The sequence below is a fragment of the Columba livia genome, chromosome 18 (genome assembly GCF_036013475.1).
Source record: "Columba livia isolate bColLiv1 breed racing homer chromosome 18, bColLiv1.pat.W.v2, whole genome shotgun sequence".
NCBI lineage: Eukaryota > Metazoa > Chordata > Aves > Columbiformes > Columbidae > Columba > Columba livia.
Window position 1 is genome coordinate 7,145,664 of NC_088619.1, and position 27,670 is coordinate 7,173,333.

General features: G+C 49.4%; 2 protein-coding genes across 5 annotated transcripts; one reads left to right on the forward strand and one right to left on the reverse strand.

Moving 5' to 3' along the window:
• Window positions 1–3,868: 3,868 nt before the first annotated feature.
• GALR2 (galanin receptor 2) lies at window positions 3,869–7,921 on the reverse strand. 2 transcript variants are annotated; one of them, XM_065034744.1, is made up of 3 exons: window positions 7,716–7,921; window positions 6,928–7,270; window positions 3,869–5,582 (listed from the first exon to the last, which is right to left on the reverse strand). In XM_065034744.1, the coding sequence occupies exons 2-3, from the start codon at window positions 7,266–7,268 to the stop codon at window positions 4,823–4,825; spliced, it is 1,101 nt and encodes a 366-aa protein (XP_064890816.1). In that variant the 5' UTR covers window positions 7,269–7,270; window positions 7,716–7,921; the 3' UTR covers window positions 3,869–4,822. The 2 variants fall into 2 exon arrangements, with proteins under 2 accessions (XP_064890816.1, XP_005503180.3); XM_005503123.3 differs by lacking the exon at window positions 7,716–7,921 and having other exon boundaries at window positions 4,716–5,582; window positions 6,928–7,682.
• Window positions 7,922–9,235: 1,314 nt separating this feature from the next.
• SRP68 (signal recognition particle 68) lies at window positions 9,236–24,192 on the forward strand. 3 transcript variants are annotated; one of them, XR_010467033.1, is made up of 17 exons: window positions 10,125–10,313; window positions 11,978–12,044; window positions 12,605–12,718; window positions 12,869–13,064; window positions 13,826–13,908; window positions 14,137–14,246; window positions 14,616–14,698; window positions 14,943–15,083; window positions 18,052–18,150; window positions 18,469–18,533; window positions 18,849–19,008; window positions 19,689–19,783; window positions 20,001–20,130; window positions 20,572–20,647; window positions 21,383–21,435; window positions 21,905–23,597; window positions 23,943–24,192. XR_010467033.1 is itself a non-coding variant. In XM_065034740.1 (16 exons), the coding sequence occupies exons 1-16, from the start codon at window positions 9,426–9,428 to the stop codon at window positions 22,130–22,132; spliced, it is 1,761 nt and encodes a 586-aa protein (XP_064890812.1). In that variant the 5' UTR covers window positions 9,236–9,425; the 3' UTR covers window positions 22,133–24,192. The 3 variants fall into 3 exon arrangements, 2 of the variants coding, with proteins under 2 accessions (XP_064890812.1, XP_064890811.1); XM_065034740.1 differs by lacking the exon at window positions 10,125–10,313 and adding an exon at window positions 9,236–9,439 and having other exon boundaries at window positions 11,931–12,044; window positions 21,905–24,192; XM_065034739.1 differs by having other exon boundaries at window positions 21,905–24,192.
• The last annotated feature ends 3,478 nt before the right edge of the window (window positions 24,193–27,670 follow it).

Consider the following 27,670-nt stretch of genomic DNA (forward strand, 5'->3'; position numbering starts at 1 on the left):
GAAGGGTCTGGTGCTGGTGGATAAGAGAAGCCACGTGGCAGAGAGCAGGGAGGTGACAACCAGTCTTGCCCCATGTCACACAGGAGTTGGGTGTTAGAGCCTGGATGACAAGGCAGATCCTGTGGCAGACCCAGTTGCTCATCTGGGTTGTACTTTCCACAGATGGATGTTTTTCACAGTGCTCTGACCTATCTAAACCACTCATATCCTGCTTTCAGATCTCAAATTCTTGAGGCAGCCAAAGATTTTGGTGCTGGCCATTCTTCTCTTTCAGCATCAAGAGCCTCTCAAAGGCTGGCAGCTGCTGGACAGAGCGGTTTTTAAGCATAAGCAAAGCACTGCTGGCTTGTGTTATGTGCGATGTCGAGCCTCCTGGATACACACACTGACATTGACCAGAAGGAGCTGGATTCCATCTTTCTGCATCTGTTTTTGCCACAGCAGGGGTCTGATCTGAATTTCTTCTTCCAGGAAAGCAGGTGGAACTTGTTGATGTGCTCAGGCTGAGGCTGTAAAACATATTTTATTGTAGCTGATCCTGGGGTGAGGAGATTAACCTGGAATGGTGGCAGGCACAGCCAGGAAGGGGGAGCTTTGCCTGGAGCCTTTCCAGAGCTGAGCTGTAGTGCAGGATGGTACGCTCCCTGTGCTGCTGCTCCTGAGCTAACCAGAGCTCAAAGAAAACATTAAATCCTGTACGGTCTGGGATAGCACCACATCGTGTTCTCTGGAGGCTTTGGGAACGCCTCTGTGTGGCCTAATCTGAAAGAGGCACCTCTGGGATTTGCTGTCAGCCCATTTCCCCAGGAAAGCTGTACTAGTCTGGGGCTGGGGAGAAGCTGGTCCAGCTCAGCATGGGGAGATGCAGTCAGAGAACGGGATACAGAATGTCCTGCTCCCTTTCTGGTCTCCCTGTTATCAGCACCAGAAGTTGGCTGGGTTGTTTTCTACCCCAGGGATGCTCTGGAGGAAGGAGAAGGGGTGAGAGGATGCTCTGGGGAGACCCTGGCTTAGTGGCAGCCATGCAGTGAGGAGGAGCTGGAGGTGGCAAGTAACCAAGGGAAGAGATGGCCTCTGCTGCTCTCAGGTGTATGGCCCTTAGGTGAGAGCTCAAGACCCTCATTTTCCCTGAGCTAAAGGGGAAGTGGAGCCACCCAGTCCCTGTTTCTCTATCCAGTCTCCAACTCACCCGGGCTCTAACCCTTCCTGCACCTCCTGCCTCTGCCCTGCCCAAGGAAGGAACCTGCAGAGGTGGATGGGTTCCCAGCCCTGCCACCCAGCTGCTGCAACAGCTGGAGCTGCTTTGGGAGCAGCAGCACGCTTTGGGCAGAGCCACCCCTTCCTGGGCTGGGAGCGGGGGGACCTGCTCACCCAGGCTGACCTCAAGTGTCCAAGTTGCATCCAGTGCTGCGCAGTGCTGAGGAATGGCTCCGCGTGCTCCTTGGCTTTTTATGGTAAGGAATGTCTTTGCAACACATTAAATACAAGCGATCATGGCAGCCAGCACCGTCCCTGTTACTCTCTTACCGTTGAGCGCTTCACACACACAACTCACTCTATGAGCTGAGCACAGAGCTGTGAGTGATGCCGCAACTGTGGGAAGGGGCCACAAACCCGACCTGGGGGTGCCCCATGACACTGGGGCTGAGTCCCCTCTGCCCTCCGCACTGTTCCCTCCCTACAAGGTTCCTGTGGGGTGTAACACCCTTCCCCTGCCTCCTGTTCTGCTCTGGGGGACATGTCTCTGATTCCCAGGTGCTTGGGGCTGGAGCCCCATTGCTTTTGCTGCAGGGGCCAGGTGGGGGGGACATGGCAGGGTCTGGCTGTGCTATCTGCTCTTGTGGCTTGCTTGGTAATGACTGTTATGTTGGGGCTGCAAAAGAGGATTGTCAAGCCCCCTGGCATGGGGACCGGCAACTTTGGGGCTCCTCAGAAGCTGCAAAATGAGCAGCCTCCTGTGGCAAAGCCAAGCTGAGGGGTAGCAGCTATTGGTGGTGTTGCATTGTGTGTGTCTTGGAGAAGTGACCTGTCCCCTTTTCTCCTGCAAAGAAGCAGGTGCCCAGAGACCCAGCTCTGCTGCTCAGAGTTGTCCCCCAGCCTGGGGGCTGAGAGCTTGGTGGCCGGGCTGTGGCCCTGGCTTTTCCCACAGTGGCACCAGGACCCTCCTCAGGGCTGGGCAAAGAGTTTGGGGCGCATCCGGCTGCCTTGTGCCTGGCCCTGCTCCCCACCGGTCCCCTAGGCATGTGTGCTGGGTCACGCTGAGCATCAGTAGCGAGAGCAGCAGCAGCCCCGGCACAGCCCCAGAGGTTTGCTCCTTCTTTCGGCTCCTTCCTTCCGACACCCCAGCTCTTGTCCCGTGATGAGATAAGATATCTGTGAACCACACCAGTTCCTTCCCCGCCCCCCCCCCTCCCAAAAAAAAAGAGAAGATGTATTTTGAGCCCCTCACCAGGGCACAATGCATGGATGGAGGTTTGCTGGATAGTTTGTATATCCATGAGATGGTTATTTTTATTTTCTTGTGAACACTATAAAAAGATGAACTCAGGAGCAGCTCCCAAACTTTCCGGGAACTCAACTCCGCATAGAGGAGAATAACCAGGGCTAAAAATTGAGTGTTGACTCTGTGGGGCTTCCCTTGGTGCGACCCAGGGACTGGCACCACGATGCCCTGCAGCATCGCAGGTTGGGACCTGTGCGTGCAGCTGGGCACGGAGGGGAAGAGAAAGAAACAGGTCTGGGGGGAGCAGGGTTGGTGTGTCCTCTGCCATGGCATGAAGGGACGGGAGATGCTGCACCCCCAGCCATGCCAGCACAGGGACCCCTGTCCTTGGGGAATGCAGAGGTGCTGGGACACTGTCCCCATCCCATGGCTGTCTGAGCAGAGGTGGATCAGGAAGGGAGGAAGATGAGGCTTTTAGCTGCATTTGCATGGCCGATTTGTGTTTTCCCTGGCTTGGGGAGGGTTGAGCAGGGGAGATAAATGCAGATATAAGTAATGGAGCTGTTTATATGCTCGCTCCCTGTGACTTATGCTGTGAGCAGGCCTAGACTAAATATAATGGTTATTGATATGCGGTAGTGGCTGATTTATGACCCTCTGTGTGGGGACAGGAAGATCTGGTTATAATAACACTAAGTGGGGGAAAACAAATATTTGACTGCCTGAATCTTCCCAGGAAGAAAGGCCAAGTGCTGGGGAGGGATGGAGAGGAGCAGGGCTGTGTTGGGACCTGGACCCCGGAGCAGACCCCCAGGGAGAACCAGGGACCCAGACAGAAACAACCTCCTGCATCCCATCCCCACCCTGCCATGGGCGTGTCACACAGAGGGAAATCCGTGCAGACAGATTTATACCCTCTGTAATGACTACTTATAGAGATCTGATCTTCATGGGTGCTTGGTGCTGCTGGGGCACAGCCCTGGGCATCACAGGGATGCTCAGCACAGTCCGTTGCAGCTGTTTTCGTCAGCTCCTCTCGCTCTGCTGCAGCATTTTTGAAAGTGTTAATTGATCCTATTCCAGTGATGCTCTTCAGCTCACAAAACGATCTGTCTTTAAATAAAACCCTTGGCTGCTGGTGGTCATGGGGCTCAGCCCCTCGTGGAGCCTTCGCAGCATTTAGAGCAGGACACACGTGAGTCACGTCAGCCTCTCGTGTGCAGGTTTGGCTGCATTAAGGGGAGAATGAGCCATTCCTCATGCTGCAGAGGTTCCCCTGCTTGATGGATGTGCTTGGACATAACCCATGACTTCAACCCCCACACTGGCCAGTTTCCCTTGGGACAGTGGGTCCCACCACCCCTCCAGCACCCACCTTTCCTCTGCTATCGACCAAAGGGCATCACAAGACAGTGGGACGTGGGATATGGAATAGAGGGTTTATTGTGGCTTCCCGGCTGACCGGGGTCCCTTGGCACTCACACAGCCCCGGCTGTCCACCCTCATACTGTGGGAAAGCAGTGCTGGTGCTTGTCTTTGCTCTTCCCTGCAAGCACCGTGCCTGGGCTGAGGTGCTGAGCTGTGCCCAAGCTGTCCAAAAGCATTAAAAGGCCCTGTCCTTTCCCATGGGACCACAGCTTTGCTCCCCTGGCAAGCAGTGCCAGTCCTTGGTGACCCCTAGGTGCTCTGCAGAGCCTGGCATGCACTGAAATGTTGGGGATGAGCCACAGTCAGCAGTGCCCTGTGCCCTCAGCAATTTCATACTCAGGCCATGGCACTTGTCGCAGCTCTGGGTGCTGTTTCCAGCCACGCTCTATCTTGGGGAAACTTCCCCCCAATCCATAAGCCCCAGGGAGAGGTTAAAGCCCAACCAGCACTGACTGCACCAGGAAGGTTTATCTCTGGATTTCCACATTTCTCTCCTGCATTTTCCTACCTGAGCTGGATTTGTGCCTGTGTGGCTGTGGCCGGCGCTGCCCTGGGACGCAGCTCCTGAACTGGGACACGAACAAACCAAAACTTCCCGAATATCCCTAAAAGTGCACCCTGTGAACTCCAGCCAGATGCTGTGTTGGTTGGAGGGACCAAAGCTTTCAGTAGGCTCCAGGTGTAGATGCAACAGGGTGTAAGTCGATTACAACCGAGAGCTGATTTGGGGTTTGATCTCTCCACTCCCAGCTCAGTGGAAGCAAATCCTGCCCTTGGATCCTCGGTTGGTCGCTTGGCTGCGTCCACAGACAACAGCATTTCTTTAGCAGTTATGATATCTGGGTGCATTTGAATGAAAAAGGGTACTATTTCAAGTATTTTAACCCAAAACGTAGCCCATCCCCAGCCCTGCGATGCTGCAGGAGGCTGCAAAGGTGGGAAGGAGCTCTGCTAGGTGACACTGAAGGTGATGAAGGAACCATCTGCTTTCTGCTGATGTCCCACCGGTTCTGGGACCTTGCAGTGCAGGGACGAGCGGCTGCGTAGGGCTTCGCTGCCGTGGGTCACCTCGCTGAGCTCTGCCTCCAGCGTGCTGACGGTGTTTGTCACTTGGGCCACGTGCACCTTGTTGGCTGCCTTCTTGCGCAAGAGGCAGATGAAGATCTGCTTGAAGCCCTTGCGGAAGTGTTTGGAGACCAGGGCATAGACAATGGGGTTCACGCAGGAGTTGGCGTAGGAGATGAGATGAGAGAGGATGCGGAGCACGTATGTAGCATGATTGAGGGGGAAGTATCCAAACCAGACGCAGAGGATGACCAGGTGATGGGGCAGCCAACAGAGGCAGAACAGGACGGCTACAATGATGATCATCCTGGTGACCTTCCGCTTGGACTTTTTGGACTCTGACATGTCTTGGAGAGGGTCCACGGACCTCCACAGGTAATGAATAGTCCGCACGTAAGTGAGGCTCAGGATCAGCACTGGGATGATGTAGCTGAAGACGAAGGTGCATATGTCCATGACCTTGCGCTGGGAGATCTCCCAGATGGGGTGGCAGACGGTCAGGTTGGCCAACTGGAACTCTTGGTAGTAGCTCAAGTAAGGGCCTGAGAAGATGACAGAAAGCCCCCAGATGAAGCAGATGGCTGTGAGGGCATTTCTGGGCGTCCTCAGCTCCCTGGAGTGCAGGGGGTAGCGTATGGCCAAATACCTGCATGAGAAAGAGAGAAGGACACAATTGCAGGAGAGGACAGAGAGCTGCTCCAGGAGCAGACTGGAGAAAGGGCAGAAGTGATGGATTTGAGCTTTCCAGGGCAATTAGTCCCACAGTAGATTCCCTGGTGTTTCTCAGAGTCCCTGTGCAGCACAAGGGGGTGAGGAGGATCCTTTCCCGTAACACTGCCATCACCCTCTCACCTCCCAGTGATGCTTGTGGGGAAGACAGGGATGGTCCCTTTCTGTCCCAGCAGGTCCTCACTTGATCATCACTTTGTCTGGCACGAGTGACAGTGGTGGTGAGGATATGGAGGCAGGAGCAAGTCCCAAGGGTCCCCAGACACCCCCTTCCTCTTGCTGGCATGTGCAAAAGCACATCACCCGTTTTCAGTTCTGCAGTTAGCTGATTCCTTAATTGTGCCCAGATCCAGAGCCTCACGCAAGCCCCTAGTTGCTTGACAGCTCCATTCCTCCCAGCGCCGTGGGGTGTGGGAGGAGAGGCAGACCCTGGGTCTGGTTCAGTTCCTGGTGGGCTGGGGGTCTGTCCTGGCAGCCAGCGCGGTGCTGTGCCGGGATGGCAGGATCCAGCCCTGCTTGGGGGCTGTTGTGACTCTTCCCAGGGGACTTTCATGGGGACTTTCCACATCCCACTGTCTCACACATTTCAAGCACCCAGCGGAGCAGTACCCAGAGCTCCCTGCCTCTTGCTGTGGGGCAGTAACTCACCAGCCCTTGCAGAACCCAAGGCTGAGCTGGGATGGGGTAAAACACAGGCAGGAGCAACAGGCTGCATTCTACAGAGCTTCCCAGCTAAAACCCACCCTGGGACAGTCATTGGGACAAGGGACAGCACTGGGACAGAAAGGGGCTTTTTGCTAATAAAAAGGGAGGGTGGGAAAAGCAGTGTCCCAGTTCAAACATCTCAGTGTCTTCTCCTCCCCAAGGTTTGCCCTGTTTGCTGTGGGTTGTTTGGAGGGTAGGGGCTCCCTCCTCTCATCCTGGGGCTGCAGAGAGACTAAACTTTTTCTCTCTGCTTTTCTGTCCACCCTTCAGCTGCCAGAGCCCACAGATAAACCCCAGTCCTACAGCTTCAGGGTCTGAAAACCTCCCCAGCTGGGTACACGAGGTCAAATCCAACCCTCTCTGCTAGATCCCATCCCCAGTGGTTGCATTTCCCTGCACACATGAACTGGGAAATGCGCCTGGATTCCCCCAGGAGCCTTGGGATGTCACAGCAGTCGGGGCTTGGCTCCAGGGGACTCTGTCACTTCTCTTGCCTGGGGGGATCCAGATAAGTGGGACTCTCAGGGTCCAGGGAGCCCCCCCATCCCCTTTCCTACCTGTCGAGGGAGACGGTGGCCAGGGTGAAGCTGCTGGCGTACATGGTGAGGTAGATGAAGAAGTGGACAGCCTTGCACATGAAGGCCCCGAACACCCAGCCCTCCAGGGTGTAGATGGTGGCTTGGAAGGGGACACAGAAGAGGATGAAGCAGAGGTCGGCCACCCCCAGGTTGAGGATGAAGAGGTTGGTGGTGTTCTTCACCTGCCCGTTGCGCAGCAGCACAGCCAGGACCAGGCAGTTGCCCACTGTGCCCACGAGGAAGATGACGAGGTACAGCAGTGGGATGATCACCGACTCGGGCTGCCAGCCCCCCTCCGAGCCCGTTGCCGAGCTGTTCATGGCTGGAAGTGCACAACAAGTGTTCACGGAGCGCACAGCGGGGATGGACGGAGGAGCGTGCGTGGAGATTGCACTGGAGGTGCGCAGAGGGGGAGCGGAGATGTGACAGGGATGCACGGGAAAGGGGATGCACAGAGAGCGTGGTGGGGGGTGTACCGGGGATTGCACGGGGAAGGGGTGCACCGAGAGCACAGCAGGGAGGGCAGCAGGGATGCAAAGGAAAAGGGGGTGCACAGAGAGTGCAGTGGGGAGAGTACGGGGCATGCACGGGAAAAGAGGTGCCCGGAGAGCACACGGGAGATGCACGGGAAAGGGCTGCACGGAGAGTGCGGAGAGGAAGCCGGTGGGACACAGGCAGGGCCGGCCGGGGTTAGCGGCGGATGCAGGGGGAGCCCCCGAGGTGCGGGAGGGATGCAGGGGGGTGCACGGGAGCCGGGCGCACTTCACCTCCTCCGGGTCGGCTGGGAGCCCGCGCGGTGCGGCTCGGCGGTCGGCACGGTCCCTCCCGCCGGCGGAGCAGGGGAGGCTCCGGGGCGGGGGCTCCCGCCCGGCCCCGCACATCGCGCCCCCAGCCTGCTCCGCCGCGGCCCCGGGGGGAAAGCCCGCTCCCCACGGGGATAAATACCGCCTCCACCGCGGCAAAGGGGCTTGGATCAGTTTGCTGGAGGGGTGGGGGGGCTAAATTCGGTGGGGCAAAATGTCCTTCGGTGATGCAACCCCCAGGGAAGGGGCTGAGGTAGCGGGGCTGGGCACCCCAAAGGGAGCTAGACACCCAAAACGGGGTGTCTGGGTGGTTTTCCTTGTTACTCCTCCCCGCAGTCACTGGGAGAGGGCTCGTCTAACCGCAGGGGCTGTGTGGTGTAATTTTTTAGGAATGAGGGTCCTCTTGGACTGTAAATGTATACATTGTCCAACATAGAGCTAAATCCTTGCACCAAAACAGCCCAAAGGGGAGCTCAGGTTTGCAGGAGAATCTTTATCTCTCCCCAGGAGTTAGGGATCAGGGTAATTCACTGCAGCGATAACAAATCTTTTTCACCTCTCTCTTCTTTTCTTGCCTGCAAAATTGCCTGGTTTGCTCCTTCAGAGCCTTCACAGATGGAAGGAGCAGCTCCTGGGGAAAGCCCAGCCCCAGGGGGCTCTCGCCCTTCAGGAGCTGCCCCAGCTCCCTGTGCCCTCAAACACCCACAGTGGGGCACTAGTATTTGGGTTTATTGACAATGGTGGTGACTTTGGTCTCCCTTGAGCTGCGGGCAGTTTGCAGGGAGTCCAGGTCTATGCTCTCGCTGCAGTGAGAACAAACTAATAATGGGAAAAACAGTTTCTTTCCAAACACCAGCACAACTCACAACCCGCAGCACTTTATGCAACGATCTGTGGCAGCATCGTCCATCCAGAAGCTGCAAAATAAATTCCTGGTCTGAGATGTAAATGGATTATTTGGGCAGAAGTGCGGCAGGCTCAGGATTTGGCCTCTAAGGGTGGCTGAAAGCAAAAGGAAAAGGCAGGTTGTAAGGGTATCAGCCTCTCAGGCTGCAGGGGCTGGTGGCACAGGGGTGGTGTGTGCCTGGTGTGAGTCCCTGGAGCTGGTAACTCTGTGGATTCATTCTTCACAGCTCTCCCTGCAACACCAAAGGCAGCTCAGACCCACTGCCTTGCTGTAAGGCTTTTGTGAGAGGCTCCACTTGACGCAATGGCACAGGCTTGTGTTGTCCTCCTCTCCCTCTGCCCTGGAGGAAGAGCAGAGCCGGCTTTGCAGCAGGAATCCACTCGCTGAGCCAGCAGCTGACAGCTTTATCCTCTTGCTTACAGACTCCAGAGGAGCAGCACAGCTTCACGCCAGCAGACGCGGAAGGCAGCGTGGCAGAAACGTGCCCGCGCTAAACCCGGCGGCTGTTCAGCCATCGGAGCGGGTCCCTCGGCGTGTGACGTGCGCGTGTTTGCGTCGGGGCGTCTGAACGCGGGTGCTGCGGTGCCAGCCTCATCCCGGCCTGTCTGAACCACCGCGGCTGTGAGAGAGGAGCCGGCACTGGTAAAACACGCTTTGATTGCCGTGTTTCTGCTTGGACCGAGCGTCGTCCTGAAACACGGGCTGGTTTAGAGGGGAGCAGATCCCTGGGAGATGCGGTGGAAACCCAGAGCAGACAGAAACATGTAATGGTTGTGTTTGTGTGAGTATTTAGGACAGTAGGTATTCAGAAAGAAGTGTGGTGTTTGTGCCTAAAGATGTATCTCAGAGCCAGCCCCGCAGAGCAGCTTTTCATGGAGGTCTTCAACCTCCACCCCAAAATCACATTTATTTTACTAGGGAAGACTCAGTTTCACTGAGTTTCACCGCCTGGCTGGCGCTGAGCAGGGCAGAACCAGCCCTTGAGCAGGAATATGGGGAAACCTTGGGAGAGGGCTGGAGGGGGCTGATCCTGGGGCTGGGGGGTGACCCTGGGGCAGAGGGTCAGGGCTGGGGGCCCGATCCTGGCGACTGATTTGGGACCTGGGGTGTCAATCCTGGGGTGGGTGAAGGGGACAGGGCTGGAGGGTCAAGTCCTGGGGGCTGATTTGGAGGCTCAGCCCTGGGGTGGTTGATGCTGCAACTGGGGGGTGACCCTGGGACATGAGCCTTGGGGCAGACGAAAGGGATGTGGGGTGGGGGGGGGCCGATGCTGGGGGCTGGTCGGTCAGCCCCGGGTTGGGTGTGGGGTAAGCACAGGAGACCCCATTCCAGCCGGGGCGGGGGCACTACCCAAATCCCGCGTGCGACCCCAATCCCAGACGGGGCACCGGCTCCCCGCGCCGGGTCCTCCCCGATCCCATCTTCCCCCGCGGCGGCCGCGCTCTCCACGGCCTCTCTTCCCCCGGCCCATGATGCAGCGCGGCGGCGGCGGCCTGGGCGCAACATGGCGGCGGAGCGGCAGGGCAGCGGCGGCCGCGGCGGGGCGGGAGCCGGCGGAGGAGGAGGAGGAGGAGGCGGCACGGAGGAGAACAAGGAGAACGAGAGGCCGGCGGGGCCGCAGGCCGGCAGCCTCGGCGACAGCCTGGGCCTGGAGAGCATCCTGCGGCGGTGCGGTGGCGGCGGGGGGACGTGGCAGGCCCGGCCGCGTGGGCGGACGTGGCGGCCGCGGCGGGAGCGCGGGGCCCGGGCGGGCACGGCCCGTGGGGCTTACCGGGACGGGGCGGTGGAGACTCCGCCGTCCTTGTGCAGAGGGGACCACCCAGGCCGCGCTGAGCGGTGCCCCGGGCTGTGAGCCCCGCGGTACCCGCGGGAGTGTCCATGTCCCCCCTGCCGTCCCTGGGTACGAGGGTTCGACTGGGATGCCAAATGGGGAATCGGCTTTTCATCTCTGAATTGTGGATTTGTGGTGTGAACTGTGGGGTTGTCCTCTGCAGGGCCAGGGCTTGGACTCGATGATCCTTGTGGGTCCAACTGGGGACATTTTGTGATTCTGAGCTTCTCGTTTCGAACCGTGTGACAGCTGTCAGCAGCTCCGGAGCAGCCCTGTGTGCTGGACAGCGTGCTGGAGATAACAGCAGGCTCTCAGTGATCTTCTGCTGGTGGTATTAATGTTCAAAGCGGGCAGTAGTGGATAAAATAAATCTAAGAGGCATGTAGAGACGGCAAACTGGCTCTTCCAGATTGGGCACTTCTAAAATTTGATGTGGCACTTAAAGCTTGTGACGTTTTTCTGTGTAAAACTTCGATGTGAAACTAGTCCAGCTGCACAGCTGTGATAGAGCTGAGTTTCATCTTCTGGGTGAGAGAAAGACTCAAGTGAAATACAGTTGCAGTTTTCCATTTAGCGTATAGCAGGTGTTGTAAGGTTTGTAACTATTGAGTAAGATGCAGACATAGTGACTGCCCTGATAATGCTAGGAATGCCTGAATCAATGAAAAAGTAAATAATATAGGGGGTATGGATGCAGGGAGTAACTGTGCAGGCTGAAAGTCTGAAAAAAAAAGGTAGACAAACTTCCTTAACAACAGTAAGGACGAGGGTGCTATGTTGAGGCACCGCAGTTTGACTTGTTTGATCTACAAATGCAACCTAATTCAGTGTGATAACTATTGATGCAGGTTTTAAATACTTAAGAGACTTTCTTTTAGGTCTAATTCCAAGAAAACACTTTGATAGACATCTGCCACTTAAAACTTTTGAAGTCTGGTCATTTCTTCAGCTGTAGTAATAGTATTTCTTTTGATGGTGTCTTTGTATAGGGTGGTTTTGGTTTTGTGGTTTTTTGGTAAACCTTAAAAGTGAAATTTTGGGATATAAATAGATATAGCACAGAGATTTGTTTGTGATGGAGATTTTATTTCACAAAATAAAATCTTTGCCATGTAAACTGAATTAATAACACCAGCAAATACTCAGGCAGTCGGTTATACTAGCCCAAATATGTCTGTTGGCAGAGCTTATTATCCTGAAATGAGCTCTGGTAACAGCAAGACTCTTGTGGTTGTCTGTAAGAGGTGGTACGCGTGGTGCACCTTAGTCCTGGCCTTGGTGACAGCCATAAAGCTCTGAATCAAGCAGAGGAGTCATCAGGTCTCTTGGGAACATCAGTTCTCTCAGCTGTGCATTGTTAGGAGGTTTTTGGGTGCCCCTCTGTTCAAAGTGCCTTTGTTTAATGGAACCTGTGGAATTTCCTTCTGTTATTTTGGGGTAGAACTGGTAACAGACCATACTGTCCATCTGCCTTAACACCAGTCGCAGTCCTTCAGATTGTGAAGGAGTCTCAGCAGCAGCACGGTTTACGACATGGAGACTTCCAGAGGTACAGGTCAGTAAACACCGGGGATCTCTTGGAGTTACTGGTGTGACTTGGCTCACTTCGTTTACAATGTAAACCCGCTGTATCAGGCAACAGAAACGATCTGCCAAATAAATACCCCTTGACAGGTTGCTTCATGTGAAGCTTTTTTTCCGTTAGGTGTCATGAGCTGTGGTTGTTCCGTTTAGGAGGATACAGCCTGGATCATGTTTCTCCATTGCCCTTTAAGAGCTTGTTTGGTAACACCTCACTGATAATCAATATAATCTTCCAGAATGGAGTGTTCAGTAAAGATACGTAAAGCAATTGGACAGTAAGGAGAACATCATTCTGATTTTTCAAGACGAGGAATTATTACTTGTCTTCTTACCATTCTTGTAGTCTGTTAACCACTGGTTTACAGGTAGTTTTTGAACTACCTCTTACCCTTTGTCATATATGGAGTTCTTAGTTGCTAAAGTGTTACCTGTTACAGCCTCCAGTAATCTCTGTTTAACTGGTTGGAAAGAGCAGTAAACAAAACCTAAGTTGTTCTTTGACCAAACTGACTGTGGTCGTCTTTTCTTTAGGGGTTATTGCTCCCGTAGGCTAAGGCGGCTCCGAAAAACTCTCAACTTCAAGATGGGAAACAGGCATAAGTTCACTGGGAAGAAAGTAACTGAAGAGATTCTCTCTGACAACAGGTACAGTCACAGGATGGAATCGAGCATTCGGTATATTAGCGAATAGTTTTGTTTCAGTAATTTATTTTCATGTGATGAAGAGCTAGTGGCAATGTCATAATGCCTGTTCGAATGTCGTTATTTTTTCATGAATCTTCCTCTGCCTCGTAGGTATTTGCTGTTGATTCTAATGGATGCAGAGAGAGCCTGGAGTTACGCCATGCAGCTGAAACAGGAAGCAAACACGGAGCCTCGCAAACGATTTCACTTGCTGTCTCGCTTGCGTAAAGCCGTGAAACACGCTGAGGAGCTGGAGCGACTCTGTGAAAGTAACCGGGTGGATGCCAAAACAAAGCTGGAAGCTCAGGTAACCACTGATACTTTGATCTTGTCTTACAGCAAAAGCTGGCTAAGACACCTTTGGATTTTGGGTGAAGAAATTATTCTCATCTAGCAACGGATAATCCAAATTGGCTGATTCTCGAACTGGATAATGTCTCTCTTTGAATAGCTTGGACTTAAAAATAACTAGTGGTACCAGCCAAGATGAGAACTTGGTGTTTAGGAGCTGATTACGTGTATCAATTGATTGTCCTTTCTTTGAAGAGTAGTATATGTAATAAAAATAAAAAGAATTGAGAGTAACTAAGATGATGCAACACAGCCTAAGAAACTATGTTTATCTTTTGAGTTATCCATTTATTAAATGCCCTAAAGTAGCCACCTAGAACACAAGACTTGTGGCTTTGGTTCCTGGAACACAGAAAACAAATGTTGTGACACCAGCCTCTTTGAACAAGGGGCTGCAGTGCTACTCAGTTAATTAAAACTGCCATTTTGCAGCTTATTGCTGGAAAAAACAAGTTTTGTGATGTCAGTGGAACTTGTTGATTGCATAGCAAGCAATAAACACCTTTACTTTCATCTCGTTAGAAATATATCAATGTCAGTTAAAATTTTTGAAAGTAGGTATCTAGTAACCCACGATCCAAATGAGCTGTCTTCTGTGGGAAGGGCAAGGCTTAATTAATCACTTACTGTAGGCGTCGCAGCAGCCTTTGTACTAAAGGTTGTACAAATGGGGCTTTCGATCTTGGGGGAATTAACTTGGCCTTGCGCTGTCTGCAGGCGTACACAGCGTACCTCACGGGAATGCTTCGCTTTGAGCACCAGGAGTGGAAGGCAGCGATGGAGGCTTTCAACAAATGCAAGTGAGTTCCATCACTTCACCAACTTCATTTAGTAAATAGTATTTGATCAATCTCATGAGTTTACATACTGTATATACAGCAACTCTGTAAATTGTGTAGTTAATCATGCACTTAACTGGGAGGTAACACTGAAGAAATAGCATCCTCCAGAGTGGAGACACAAACTCTTGCTTTAAGATGGTGTCTCACAACACATACTGCAGTGTTAATAATTATTCTTTGCTGCAGAACCATATACGAGAAGCTGGCCAACGCTTTCACAGAAGAACAGGCTGTGCTGTATAACCAGCGTGTGGAAGAGATCTCACCCAACATTCGCTACTGTGCCTATAATATTGGTAAGGAAAGGTACCTAGTGTCCAACAAAGAACAGGGCTTGTTCACAGAAGAGGAATATTGACTTGATAGTTAAGTACTCGTCTAAGTGATATTGCCGTGAATTCATAATATTTTGGGCAAATTCTGTGCATGTTCTGGGTCAGTTGAGCAGTGGAGAAATGCACTTGTTTTGCAACAGGGCATGTGGTTATGTGTAAAAAAGAAAAATACCGGTTTGCAGTAGTTGGCTTATGAAGTCGGAATGAAATTGCAAATTTATCCCCTTTGTTTCCAGATTGCCGGTATAAAAACTGTTGTATAACTTTTCTGTGTTAAAATAATTTGTGAACTCTGATGGAGATGTGATGTCAATTTGTTAATTGTCTCAGGTGACCAGTCTGCCATGAATGAGTTGATGCAGATGAGACTGAGGTCTGGTGGCACCGAAGGTCTTCTTGCAGAAAAACTGGAGGTAACTTCTTTGCATGCTTCAAGTTGAAACACTGTTGTTCTGTTGAGCATAAATATTGCTGCAGCACATGATTCAAGAGCAAGAACGTGTCAGAAGAGAGCAAGCAAGCCTGGGCTCTATGGGAAACCATGCTTTCCTAAAATGCCCTTTGATTTCAAAATAGTCCAATTCTAACGTGAATTTGAAATGTTCCTCTTTGGATACCTTTAAGTTCAAGCTCATAAGTTCAGTCCCTTCTCCACAGGCGCTGATTACCCAAACTCGAGCAAAGCAGGCAGCCACCATGAGCGAGGTGGAGTGGAGAGGAAGAACCGTTCCCGTGAAGATAGACAAAGTGAGGATCTTCTTGCTGGGACTGGCCGACAACGAGGCAGCGATTGCTCAGGTAACCCTGGAGCCATCTCTGGTGCCGGTGTTCTAACCATCCTCTTTCCTTCAATGTGCAAGATCATACATGATACCCGGGCTAAAAGCTTTTGCATAATCTTTTTCTCAAACTTGGGGTTGTAGAGCAAAGGTAAAAGTGGGAATATTGACTGTAACCCAAAGCTGGAGTCTCAGTTGGGGATGGCTCCCACAATCTAATAAGTTGTAGGCTGGGAGATCTGCTCTGAGTGTTGCTGCTCTTTTGAACACTCTGCTGCCCACAAGTGCTGCCTTTCCGTGGTGGGTGATAACTGTTATTATTTGTGACTTAGAAATGCAACTTACAATTTTAAGAGTAACAGATTTTTAATTACTGTTCTCATTTCTTTAAGTATCTTGCTCAAATGCTCCAACTTCAGAGCAACCAAAAGGAAAAAGACATGTATTAATCACGTTTTTTCCACAATAAAAAGCAATTTTCCACGTGGAGCAGGTGCTATGAGATTTGTAGCATTCTCTTCTTGACTTATGCAAATCCTCAAAAGCAGGAGGAGGATTGCTAAATGTCACGATGTAAATCAGTTTCAAATGTAACAGTTCTGAAACAGCTCAAGAATAATTATGATACACAGGCATTTAAATGATAAGATGGAAACCTTACAAAGGTGTAAGGCAAGCGGTCAAGATCAGGAGATAGTGTTAAGGAGGTGGTGTGAGTCGGAGAAACAGGATGTTGCTGGGTAGGAAACATTACCATTAATCACTCCTGTCATAATATTATGAATTGTATGTTGCTGAATTTATTTTTTCTGTAGGTAGTATGTCAGTGTGGCCAGCAGGTGGAAGTGCAGCTTAGAGTTCAGTGTTTTCTCGTCTAATTTCCATCCTGCCAGGCTGGCAGTTGGACCTTTTCAATTTAATTGCCCTCTTCGTTCCATAAAGCTGTGGCAGAACAGTGATCTGAATGCGTTTTCATCTTGCTTTGTGTTCCTTGGAAGCTCTGACTGAGCAGAGGAGTTTTGTGGTACCGGGTCAGAGCTAGCACTGGTGAGAGCTGAGTGTACAGCAGCAGTAATTACATTCCCAGAGGGCGAAAACTTGACCTTTTGAAAGCAGTTCTGCAGTCGCTGTGTCAGCTGTGATGGGCAGTGCAGCCTCAGCTAAAGGTGTTGTGGTTCCTGGGATCTTTGTCACCTTTCTGCTGCTCTTCACCAAGTTGAAACCCTAACGGTGCTCTTCAGGGTTTGATTAGAAGCACACAGAAATGTCTGTTTTGTGAAAAAATGGAGATTCTCAGCACCATTATACCATTGCCTTCATTTTCTTGTTGGTAACGGAAGAAAACAAATAAGAGCAAATAAGGCAAACTGAAATAGAAATCCAAGTGTAAAATTCCTCAGGTCGACTCTGTGGTCACCTCTGGTAACTGGGACTGTAGAAGAAATGAGTGGTGATAATTTTCTGAGACGATACACAATGTTTTGGAACGAAAGAAAAATTAGAATTGAGCACTGCCAGACTTGCAGAAGTGGCTTCAGTTCCCTGGATCCATTAAAGATGAAGCTGTGCTTTTCTGTCGGGGCACTCATGATCTGATTTTATGATCCGATATCTCCCAAAGCAAAACTTAAGTGCATTTATGCAGAGAATCAGTTTAACCTTAGGAGTTTTTGCTTAGGAAGGAAAACCTTTGTTTTACTGCAGAGCCCAGCCCTGTTTGTGCTTGACTGATGATGTAGCTATGTCTGTTTTCATTTTTGTGCATACAGTGAAATTGCCCTGCTCCTCTGGGTGAGGTTGAGAATGCTGTCAGACTCGTCTCTGCTGATTCTCAGTAGTTAGTCCCACCTTAAAAATCCTTGCAGCAAATCTCAAAAGAAGAAAACAAAGCAAAACAACAAAACCACCCACAAAAGCAAAAAGACCCCCCAAAACCACCTTCATCTTGGGTCAAGATACCTGAGGCCATGTGAAGGAGTAAAAATAACATTCCTTAATGGGTTTGCAAACTTGAAAAGAGGAGAGACAGAGACCGTGCGGCTGTACTGAAGATAAACCAGCAAGCGTGTTTTTAGACAGTTTTTTATTCATTTGGACAACTGCACATTTATGGCCGCAAAGTTCATCTTACGCCATTACATGACATGGAAGTGGTACAACGCAATGCTGATATGCTTTAATCCCTCCTTCGATTGCTGAGGTTGAGGTTTGTTTCTGGGTGGTTTTCTTTTACCAAATCACTAAGATTGTCACAATCCCCGTCTGGTCCCTTCTCAGTCACCTGTGTGGAAGTTGAGTTTGGTTTTGGGTGGATTGTTTAATTGGGTACTTGATTTGCCAGCCCATTAGGCAGAGATCAGGCTTCAACTTGTTCTTTAAAACTTGTTTTTGAATTTTGGTTTTGGAGCAGAAAGCCAAAAGCTGCTTCATTCTCTGACAAAACTTGTGGTACCAGCAGAAAAGCACCATCACTGCTGCTACTGAAATACAGGGTTACTTTAAAAATGCTTCAAACAAGCAAATAATTACCACTGTGAGCATTACTAGAGTGGGAGTGGAGAAAAGATAATCATCTACATGTTCTCACCACATGAGAAAGGTTAAATCAGCATAACAAGAGCAGGCTGCCAGTTCAGTAAAGCTCAGCTCTTCTGTGGCTGGGCCTTTCCCACAGTGCAGCCCAACCACAGCTGTTTTGGAGCAATGTGGGTGCCCTCCTGGAAGGGAAGGGAGTTTCTGGGATGGCAGCTCCTGAAGGGACGAGGCGATCGGAGCTGTGTGTGTTAGGCCTTCAGTGCTAAATTCTCAGCACAATTCTGACAGTTTGTCTCCTAGAACATGTTGCAGACAGGTACAGATTTGGGTTCTAGCTACCCGTGGATCTTAAAGCCATAATTTTGTTTAATCTCCTCAGTTATTTTTTGCATCACAGAATGCGAAATACAGAAATTTCTAGTAGATATGTCTTAACTTTCCTTCGTTCTTAGGCAGAAAATGAGGAGACAAAGGAACGTTTGTTTGAATCTTTACTCAGTGAGTGCAGAGATGCCATTCAGGCTGTTCGGGAAGACCTGAAACCAGACCAGGTAAGCAGCAAACATCAGTGTTTCTACTTCTAACAACACAGCGTTTCTTTGGGACTGATTTGGTATTGTAAAACTTGCTTAACAATAAAAGTGGTTGGGACTTATTTAATAAAAAACTGTAAAAGAGTCTGTCACTTTGATTTTTGTCCTCTTCAGAACTGGAGAGGGTAAACAACAATGTAGAAACCCTCGCTCTTTTGCCTGGAAATCTGTTACAACTTCCCTGATTTACCAAACTTTGAGTTGTTTCTGATGTTTTCTTCTCTTGGCTGCCAGTTTTAAGTATATCGTGCAATGTTTTGTCCCCAATTTCTGCAGAAGCAGCGGGAACACTCTCTGGAAAATGATTCTGGGAAGGTGTCCAACATCCAGTACTTACACAGGTAACAGGCAAACACTGCTGTCTGCACTAGTGTGATGAAGTCATGGTCTTATATCAAGATTTTCTTTTGGTTTGGTTTTGTTTTATGAGGTTTTTGTTCCGGGCCTCTCAGATCTCAAGGGATGACTGTATGGATAAGGATCTCACTTATGCAGTTTCAATAACATTTTACTTAAGACTCTCTGTTGACCTTTGAGATGTTTTTCTCCTACTAGTATCATCTTAGACTGGAGGGAGGAGTTTTTTTCAGAACAAAGAGTAATGTCTGAATAGTTCTCCCAGTCTTCTAATGGTATTTTATCTTAAATCTCTGTAGTTATTTGACTTACATCAAGTTGTCGACAGCCATCAAGCGCAATGAGAGCATGGCGAAGTCTCTGCAGAAGGCACTGCTGCAGCAGCAGCGCTCGGAAGAGGACGGCAAGCGCACGCCGCGGCCTCAGGACCTGATCCGTCTGTACGATATCATTTTGCAGGTAATGCTGGGAAAACAAACGTAATTCTTCATACTAACTGGAGAACTTTGGTACAAAAAAGTTAGTGTTGAAAATATAGCAGTGCAAGTGAGCTGCCCATGGAGTCTGAGGAGCAGCTCAATACCTACAGTAACCTGGTTGAAAATGTCCAACATCTACATGAAACACAACAGAATCCTATTTGTGAAACAGAAAATGCTGCTAGAGTGGATGCCCTTGGTTTTACACTGTAATGCAGTTTTAAAATAGTTTTTCTGACGACTTTATGCAGCACCTTGATCGCTGCCTTAGTTTCTCTCACCAGAAGCAGCTAAAAATACTTAAAATGTCCTTCTTCTTCATAAGCAGTTTCCCAGTTTCTCACATAAATTTTCAATTAACTGTGGAAGCCTGTGGCTGAAGCCATTGTGAATGGGAAATGTGAAATAATTACTTGGTGTGAAATCAGAGGAGTCTTTGTCCTAATTCCTGTTGTGTCAGGAAATCTGTCCTGAGGGCAAACTTGCACAAGTTTCAATGAGTGTCCTTCACAAGTTTAGCATACTGATAGTTAGAAAGCTGGAAACTATTTCCATGGGAGTGTATTGTTGACTTGTTAAAAGGGGCAGCTTTTTCTTGGTTCAGCACATTCCAGAGGAAAACAACGCCTGAATTTGTTCCTCCGTCTTTATTTTGCACAGAACCTCGTGGAACTGACACAGCTTCCTGGCCTAGAAGAGGACAAGAACTTCCAAAAAGAGATTGGATTGAAGACACTTGTGTACAAAGCTTACAGGTGACTGAGAAACAGCCACGTTTTCCTTAGCAGGCATTATGTCTTCAAAGGTTACTATTCCAAAGCTCTGTGTGCTGTACAGGGCTTTGATGCAGTTTCTTCTGCTCTTTTGTGAAATGGAGACTGGATGTGAAGGGGAAACTGGCCAGTGCTACTTGATAATATTTCCTGTTAGCAGTCGTTTGAGTTGTCAAGGATCCGCTCTTTACTGTTGCAGGTGTTTCTTCATTGCACAGTCCTATGTCCTGGTAAAGAAATGGAGTGAAGCTCTTGTTTTATATGAAAGAGTGCTGAAATATGCCCGTGAAGTTCAGGCAGGAGCTGGAGCTCATAAGAACAGCTTAAAGGTAGGAACCCAGTCAAGTCTGTAGAAGGGAGCTGAAATTTATGAAGCTCTGTCTTGGTATTTGTTGTCAATTAGATGCCAGACAATTACGATTCAAGACTGATGTTTAAGTAGGGAGAAGAGTAATACAAGTGTGACTGCTTGGCATATTATAGTAGAGGCTTTTTAATGATGTGAAAATGCTTCAACTGGCCACTTGTTTGCCAGTTGTAACTTGCTGTAGAAGTTCCATAACAATTTACCGCACTTCTTCACATGAACACTTTCTGTCATACGACTTGTGTAGTGCCTGAAGGAATCTACTGTAGCTTTTCCTCTTCTGGGGAGGCTTATCAGTGCCAGGACGTAATTTCTTAGTTCTTACTCTGTGAGGTTTTACCTTTACCCTCACTCTTTAACTGGTGCATTTCAGGCTCTCTGTTAATTTTCTTTAATGACCTAGGAGCTGCCTGATGTCCAGGATCTGATCACTCAAGTCAACGCAGAGAAATACTCCTTGCAAGCAGCAGCTATACTGGGTGAGTTGCACAATTATATTGGAGCTTTAATGTCTCGTGAATAGTTCCCTTGCACCTGTTTCATTTCTGAAGTTCCATGTGTTTTTCCACTTTACTCTGATTTGTGTAGACTCTGGAAAATGTTTTTTCCCCTCAATTCTAGCAGCTTCTAGCTGTGTGTAGTGCAGCTTGGCAACCAACGGCTAGACATCTGGCATCTTGCTCCCTGCCCATGAGGATGTGCACCTCTATTGGTAACACACACAAAATATACTGGTTTAGTGTTTCATTTTTTTGCTGCAAAGAAGGGGAGAACAGTGATATTCTGCCCTTTGTCAGTGTCAACCGTGTTAGGGGAACTTTTGGGGAATGGATGAATTTTGTGATTTCTTGGGTTGCTGTTTTTGCTGTGCCTGCTGCTAGAAACCCAAGATAAGTAATGGGTTGCCTTGACCCCACTGGGGTCTTATCCTCTGCTGCTTTGTGCTTAACTCAAAATCTGTGCTTCATTCAGGAGCTTCTCATGGTGGTTTGAAAGAGCAGCTCTCTGTGATTGGAGAGCTGTGTGGGCTGTAGATGAGTATGTGTGATCCTCTTGGTCTAGAAAGCAAGTTGATTGTACTAAAAGTATTGTCTTGCATATCCCGGAAAGGAAGGTTCATAGTTAAGCTTAAAGGACAGCCGACTCCTGAGACAGCCTTGATTTACACCAAGAACTTTCCTCTTATTCTTACCACTTTTTCTTCACTTTTGCAGATGCAAATGATACCCATGAGACTGAGTCTCCATCTCAGGTCAAGGATGGCAAGGTAAGAACCGAGAGCTCAGGTGAATTCCAGTAGTGTTCTTAACAAGTATTACTTTTAACCTGTTAGCTGAGTGTCTCTTACAATTCCAGGAATGTCATGCTGATTGGAGTTTGGTCACAACTAGTGTATTTAAGAGCTTTTATTAGGTTGGTTTTCGTTCTGCAAGTCCTGAAGGTGGCTGACAGGGTGGGGTTCCTTGGGTAGAAAGTAGGCTGCTGCTTGCAGCTCCTAGTGTGGCATCTTCATTTTTAAAAATGATCTTTCACCCTGCACGTGGGAAGGTTTTCCAGAGATCCAGCAGTGATGCTTTGACAGGGGTTCAAATAATTTTCAAGGGCTCAAGATGTCACACAAGGGAGCTTCAGCTTCTGTTATCTCAGTTGCTACTTAATCCTCTTTGCTTGTTTGACCCTTGTCAGCTTTGATTTGGCATGTGTTTGACTTGCATTTCTGTATCTTTCTCTTTCAGCCACTCTCGGAACGGTTTGAGACGTTCTGTCTGGATCCGTCTCTTGTCAGCAAGCAAGTCAGCCTCGTGCACTTCCCGCCGGGCTTCCAGCCCATTCCCTGCAAGCCCTTGTTCTTTGACCTGGCCCTTAATCATGTTGCTTTCCCACCTCTGGAGGACAAGGTGGAGCAGAAGGCCAAGAGTGGCCTCACGGGATATATCAAGGGCATCTTTGGATTCAAAAGTTAACCAGGACCTCCTGAGGAACAGAGGTTTTATTCTGCATTGAAGAAAAAGCTCCAAGAGGTTCTAGAACACAAATATCTGCACCTGGAACCGACAGAGGGAGGTTTTACCATCTTCTTCCCTGTGTTCTGTGTATCTGTCTGTGCACTTACATTCTCTCCCAGTGTGTTAAAGACAAACAATCTATTCATACGTACACTATAAATAGCTGAAAATAATCTGGAGCACAGAGAAATTCCATTCTGCTTGGAGAAATTGGAGCTTGCTTTGTGACCAGTGGCCTGTTCAGGGCTGGTACACATCTACTTACCATGGACCAGGACATAGGTATAATTTGATTGTTCCCTCCTCCCCATTATTCTACACTATGATTTGGTATTTTGGTCTGAAAGTCTGGGTGCGATGGGGAAACAGAGGCAAAAGTAGATGCAGAGCTAAACCAGCAAGGTGAGGCTGTCTACGCAAAGGCTGTGAAACAGTAGCCAAGGGGATTAACTTCTCTTCCCTTTTGACTCCCAGCCCTCACTGAGAAACACGTATAAAGAGTCTCTGTGTTTTTTAAAAATGTAACATTCAGAAATGACGAAATAGAGCCTCTTATTGAAAAGGATGGCAGATATCAAATGTTAATGGTTACCTAGTTGTGCTGGAGTATGACCCAGATTTGTACTCTGGGCCAATTGGATCCTTCTTTATGGATACTCGTTTTGTTAAATGCCTAAATACAGCATAGAACTGACTCTTACAAGGTTTTTCCTGCAAAACTGGCTTCATGGGTGGCTTTAGGAATAGCTACTTGCTCTTCATGGGAAGTTGGGTCTGTCGATGTTAATTTGGTCTCTGATCTAAACCTTGCCTGAAAACAAGATGCTGTTTTTCTGGAGTTCATCTGTCGCTTTTTCCTCATCTTTGGTCAGTAGATACACCTGAAATGAGGAATAAGCAACAGGAGACAGTAGGTTCTGGAGTGATAGGTGTTCTCTGTCGTGCCAGACATATTTTTATAAAGCTCCCAGATGCTATGGTGATACACTTTCAAAATGCAGCTGACTTCATAATTGTGATCATTTAAACGGCACAAAAAACACAGCACATGGGCAGAACTGTTCCTAAATAAAGTAAGTGGAGGTTTCCACCAGCAGTGTTTGGGTTTGCACTCAGTCTGTAGCTGGAAGCTGAAACAACAGTTTGTTCTGGCTGCCTGAGCTCTTCTGCACCCGTTGGCTTGACTTGGCATCGTTTCCCCGTTTTTAGGCATTGGAGTTAATAGGGGTGGAAACAGAAGAACCATTTAAAATGATTGTTGTTGTGGGAGTTTTCAGTGCAAGGTGGATGTCAGATGAATGGAGGGAATTAACAATTCCCATTATTTTAATATGAATGTTCGCTTCTTTGTTCCAAGTTGATCTGATTTGTGAGTTCTCAGAGTACAAAGCAGCTTTCAAGAGGACTGTGTGCTCAGAAAGAGGTAAGAGAAGGAGGAGGAACTTCTTGATCATGTTTCACTTTTGCAATATGGAAAGAAAATGGCAATTTCTAGTCCTCTAGCTAATTCCATTTGCCCCTGGATGCCAGGGGGATTTTGCAAGAGAAGGGAGAAGTGTAGAGCTGAAAGAAATGTGGAAGACTGTTTATTAATCAGATGGCAGTTTCTAGAAAACATGGTCTCAAATGGCAGATTTGTGTTCCCCATAAAGCCTCGTTCCTTTTAGGCAAGGAAAGGTTGTGCAGTAGCCGGTGCAGATGGGAGCTGGTTGATCTTCACGGTACCTCTTTTGCTGTATGTTAATTTGAGCTTCTCTCTCCTTTTCAGCTTTTATATCAAATCACTTTGAGAACTGTTCTCCTATTTGGTTTGCAAACCAAACTTCTTTCTGCTTTTCTACCACAAATCGATGTGGTACCTGGATGGATTCCAGTGAAACTTGTACTGCGGCCACTTTTTAATTGGTGACTGTTACAAACAGCTACGAGCAATTGGCCTCTTTATGTCAAACATCTTTTGACAGTTGATTAGTTGAACACAGATAAGAAATCTGAAAACAATAAAGTTTTATTCCTGACCTCTGAGGCGTGTAGTTTGTTGAGCGTTGAGAACACCAAGCACTTTGCCTCCAAAGACTTCAGAGGATCGAGGTCACACCATCACCTGGGGCTACTTAACCCCTGGAAAATGGCCACTTAGTTCTGGAGAAGGATCTTCAGCCTGAAGGCTCAGATAACAACCTGCACCACTGGCAGAGGTAATTGGGCTTATTTGTTTTGATGTGATGTTAGTTGGAAGTGACTAGAGTGGGGTTTATAAGCAGTGTTGTGACTTAAATCATGTGTAAGGCACTGGTGAGGCATGAGGAAAGGTGTAAAATTGTAGATAAAGAGGGAGAGGGGGAAGTAATACTGTTAATCACATCACCTGTATGATGAAAACCAGACTCACATAGTTTATTGAAGCTTTTAGCTTGGAATGGCGAAGATGAGGCTTGGGGAGCAGCAGCTCCAAGGGAGCGGCACAGACAAGTGACCTGTCTGATGTGACAAACACCAAACCGAGTCCCCTGGGACTGCCAGGTGTTAATTGTGCCTGCAGCAGGATGCAGAGCACGGGGTTATAGTGCTGGGAAACCTGCCTGCTGCCTGCACCAGCCTTTCATTAGCCTGCACTGTTGGCTTTAAAGTGTTCGCTCTATTTCCATGAATTAATTGGCAAGTTGGCCGTGTGATTCCCTCAAACAGGCAGCTCCAGCAGAGTGGCCGAGATTATTGTTTTAAATCAACTTTTCCTATGCATTATCTTTGGGCTGAGCACTGGAATTTTAATTACAGGCTGAGCTTGCTATTGCATCAATCAACTAGAATAGGAATGAGATGTACATCATGGCCCTCATCGCCACTGTCACCAATACACCTGTGCCTTGGGCGACATTTGCTTCTGGCCTTGCCCTGTGAGGGGTCTGGGGACAGCGGACAGGTCTTGAGGGACTAATGGGATGTAAGAGCAGGAGATAAACTGGGCAGTTTAAATAATGAGAGGAAACTCGTAGAATAGTAATAGTCTGGCCTGGGACCTCCTAAGTAATAGTCTGTGCCTCCTTTAAAATGAGGAAAAAGGGGTATTTTAAACTGAAGGAATTGCATTACTGGAGAAAGTCATTGCTGTCTAATCCAAGCTCCTTCAGACAGACAGTGTCCCAGGCGAGCTCTGGCAGCCTGTGTCGTGTGCACCTGGCAGGGAAGGGCTGCAGGCCCTGGGATTAAGTTGTGGGGAGTCCTTGTCCAGCTACAGGGACAGTGAGCAGAACTAGTTCTAGGGAGAAGACGTGTCTGCTGGGGGATGCCTGTGCTCCTGCAGAGCTCGTCAGCTGCCCCGTTAGAGCTGCGTGCACAAACACCCCGTGGTGTTTCACTGGGGATGTAAACTGGGAGTTTGCTCATTTGAAGAAGTGATTTGATGTGATCTTGATGGAGACATCCCAGATCAGGCTGGACGGGGCTCTGAGCAACCTGAGCTGGTGAAGATGTCCCTGCTCATGGCAGGGGTTGGGCTGGATGAGCTTTGAAGGTCCCTTCCAACCCTAACTATGCTTCTGTGACTCATGTGGCTGCTCCTCTTTCTCCTCAGGCTGGGATTGCTGTTTTCAGGCACCAGAACAGCTGAGGGGGAGGTTTGTCTGCCAAAGAAGAGCCTTTGTGATCCAGGCGGGAGGAATGCGTGGGGGATGCCCCCAGTGTATAATGGGAAGCGCCAAGAGGAAGAATGTATAGAATAAGAAGCAGACAATGACCCTAGAAGCTGCTGGGCAGAGGTGGGCTGGCAGCAGTCTGTGTGGTCCAAGCTTTCCTGGGGCTCAGGCTGGAGCAGCAGCAGCTCTTAGGGGCTCTCTGCCTTCTGCTCCCTCTCCTGCCCGTGGCCCAGGGTGTGCTGGGCATCACCACGGGCTGCAGCTGCCTCTCCAACCTGGAAACCGGGGTCGCTGCTTGAGTCCTTCCTCCCAGGACCTGCCCTGGCACTCGGAGGGTTTGGTGTGGAGTGACCGAGTGCTGCGGGAGCTGATCATGCAGCCGTTCAGAGGGACACGCCTGCAGCAAAGGTCGGTGCTGGGCTCACCCAAAGCGCGCCCAGGGTGAACGGGTTTGTGAAATGCAGCCGCTCCCTGACCCTCTCCCTTTGGGTGAGGTCTCCTTGGCCTGAGCGTGCTGCTTTGTGTCTGAGGAGGAAACGCTCTGTCCTTTGCCGTCCTGCTACCAATTGCTGGTTTTACTGCAAAAATCTCGTCTCTTGTGGAAGTGGATCACGGTGGGATTTGGTGGGGACAGAGCCAGGGGGTTCTTGCTCCGGAGCATCCAGCCTGAATACCTGGAGTATCCTCACTCCTTGTTTTTGTTTGCATTAGGGATTTACTTTTTTCACTGAGGAGTGAATGATAAGTGCTTTGCTCTGTGCTGAGCTGCAGATTACAATGTTTGAACTAAAGCTAAGCCCAAGTGCAAATTAGTGTGTGGGAGGCTGGCAGCTCTGTCTGTCCCCTGACCTGTGTCCCCAGCCCTTTTATGGGCTGTTGCAAGTAGGCTGGGGTGAAAACCTTCCCACCTCTGGCTTAGAAAGCACTAATGTCTCAGAGGGGAGATTTAAAACCACTTTCAAAGGCTGTAGTTTGCATGTCTGTTGCGTGCACGTGGCCTTGGGGGCACCTTTCATGTGCTCCAGTGCCATCGAATTCTAATTCAGATCCAGGTGCTGGTGTGTACTTAGCACTGCTGGATTATGATCTTTGGCAATCTCCCCCGCTGCTGGGCACCCGTGCTGTTGGGGTTATTAAAGTTGAAATTCTTACTCTGGAAATAGTCTTCTTGCCCCTGCCCTGTGGAGCCGGGGGCCGGTGGTGTCCGTGCACAGACACGGCGGTTTGCCCGGGGCTCACACGCTGAGGATTAGTGACTCTCACCCCAGCCCGTGGTCAGTCCGGGGAGCGATGCTGTGGCTGTTGTGGTGCCCGAATGACTAAAGAGCAGCATCAAAGCCTCTGGATTACCTTCAGTGTTTGCCTTTTTCCACAGAAGCAGGAGAACGTCTAATTTTCTCAGAGCATCAAATTAAGTTGGGGAAGGCAAAGTCTGGCTGCGCAGAATTAGCTGTGGCAAAGAGATTCATCCCGCTCTGGTCCCTGCCTGTGGCACAGAGCACTCAACACAGGATGAGGCAATAGTAACTCAGAAATGGAGCTTTGCAGGAGATTCACATCTGGTGAAAAATCACTTGGGGCTTCTGAGCTGGCAGGTGGTGGTTGGAAGGGTGTGAGCAAAGCAGCTCTTTTGGGAGACATGGAAGAAACCAACCCCAAAAGCTCTGATCTCCCACCCTGATTTCACGAGGTGCTTCTCCAGCTGTGCCATGTGTGTGGAGGTTGCCTTTCCAGGCAGGTGCTTAATTACCTCTCGTTGCCCAGTTAATGATCTAAGACACATCTCGTTCAGCTCCAATCACCACCGTCTTTGAGGAGCAGCTCCCTTCAGCAGTGGCACTGGATAATAAAGCCAAATTTG

Excerpts from the sequence above, each read along its gene's own strand:
- GALR2 (XM_005503123.3), bottom strand. The coding sequence starts at position 7,532 with ATGCCCCGTACTCTCCCCACTGCACTCTCTGTGCACCCCCTTTTCCTT. Across the intron at positions 5,583-6,927 it reads GCCACCGTCTCCCTCGACAG|GTATTTGGCCATACGCTACC; the intron begins GTAGGAAAGGGG and ends TTTCTCATGCAG.
- SRP68 (XM_065034739.1), top strand. The coding sequence starts at position 10,163 with ATGGCGGCGGAGCGGCAGGGCAGCGGCGGCCGCGGCGGGGCGGGAGCC. Across the intron at positions 10,314-11,977 it reads CGACAGCCTGGGCCTGGAGA|TCCTTCAGATTGTGAAGGAG; the intron begins GCATCCTGCGGC and ends CACCAGTCGCAG. Across the intron at positions 19,009-19,688 it reads TGTACGATATCATTTTGCAG|AACCTCGTGGAACTGACACA; the intron begins GTAATGCTGGGA and ends TATTTTGCACAG.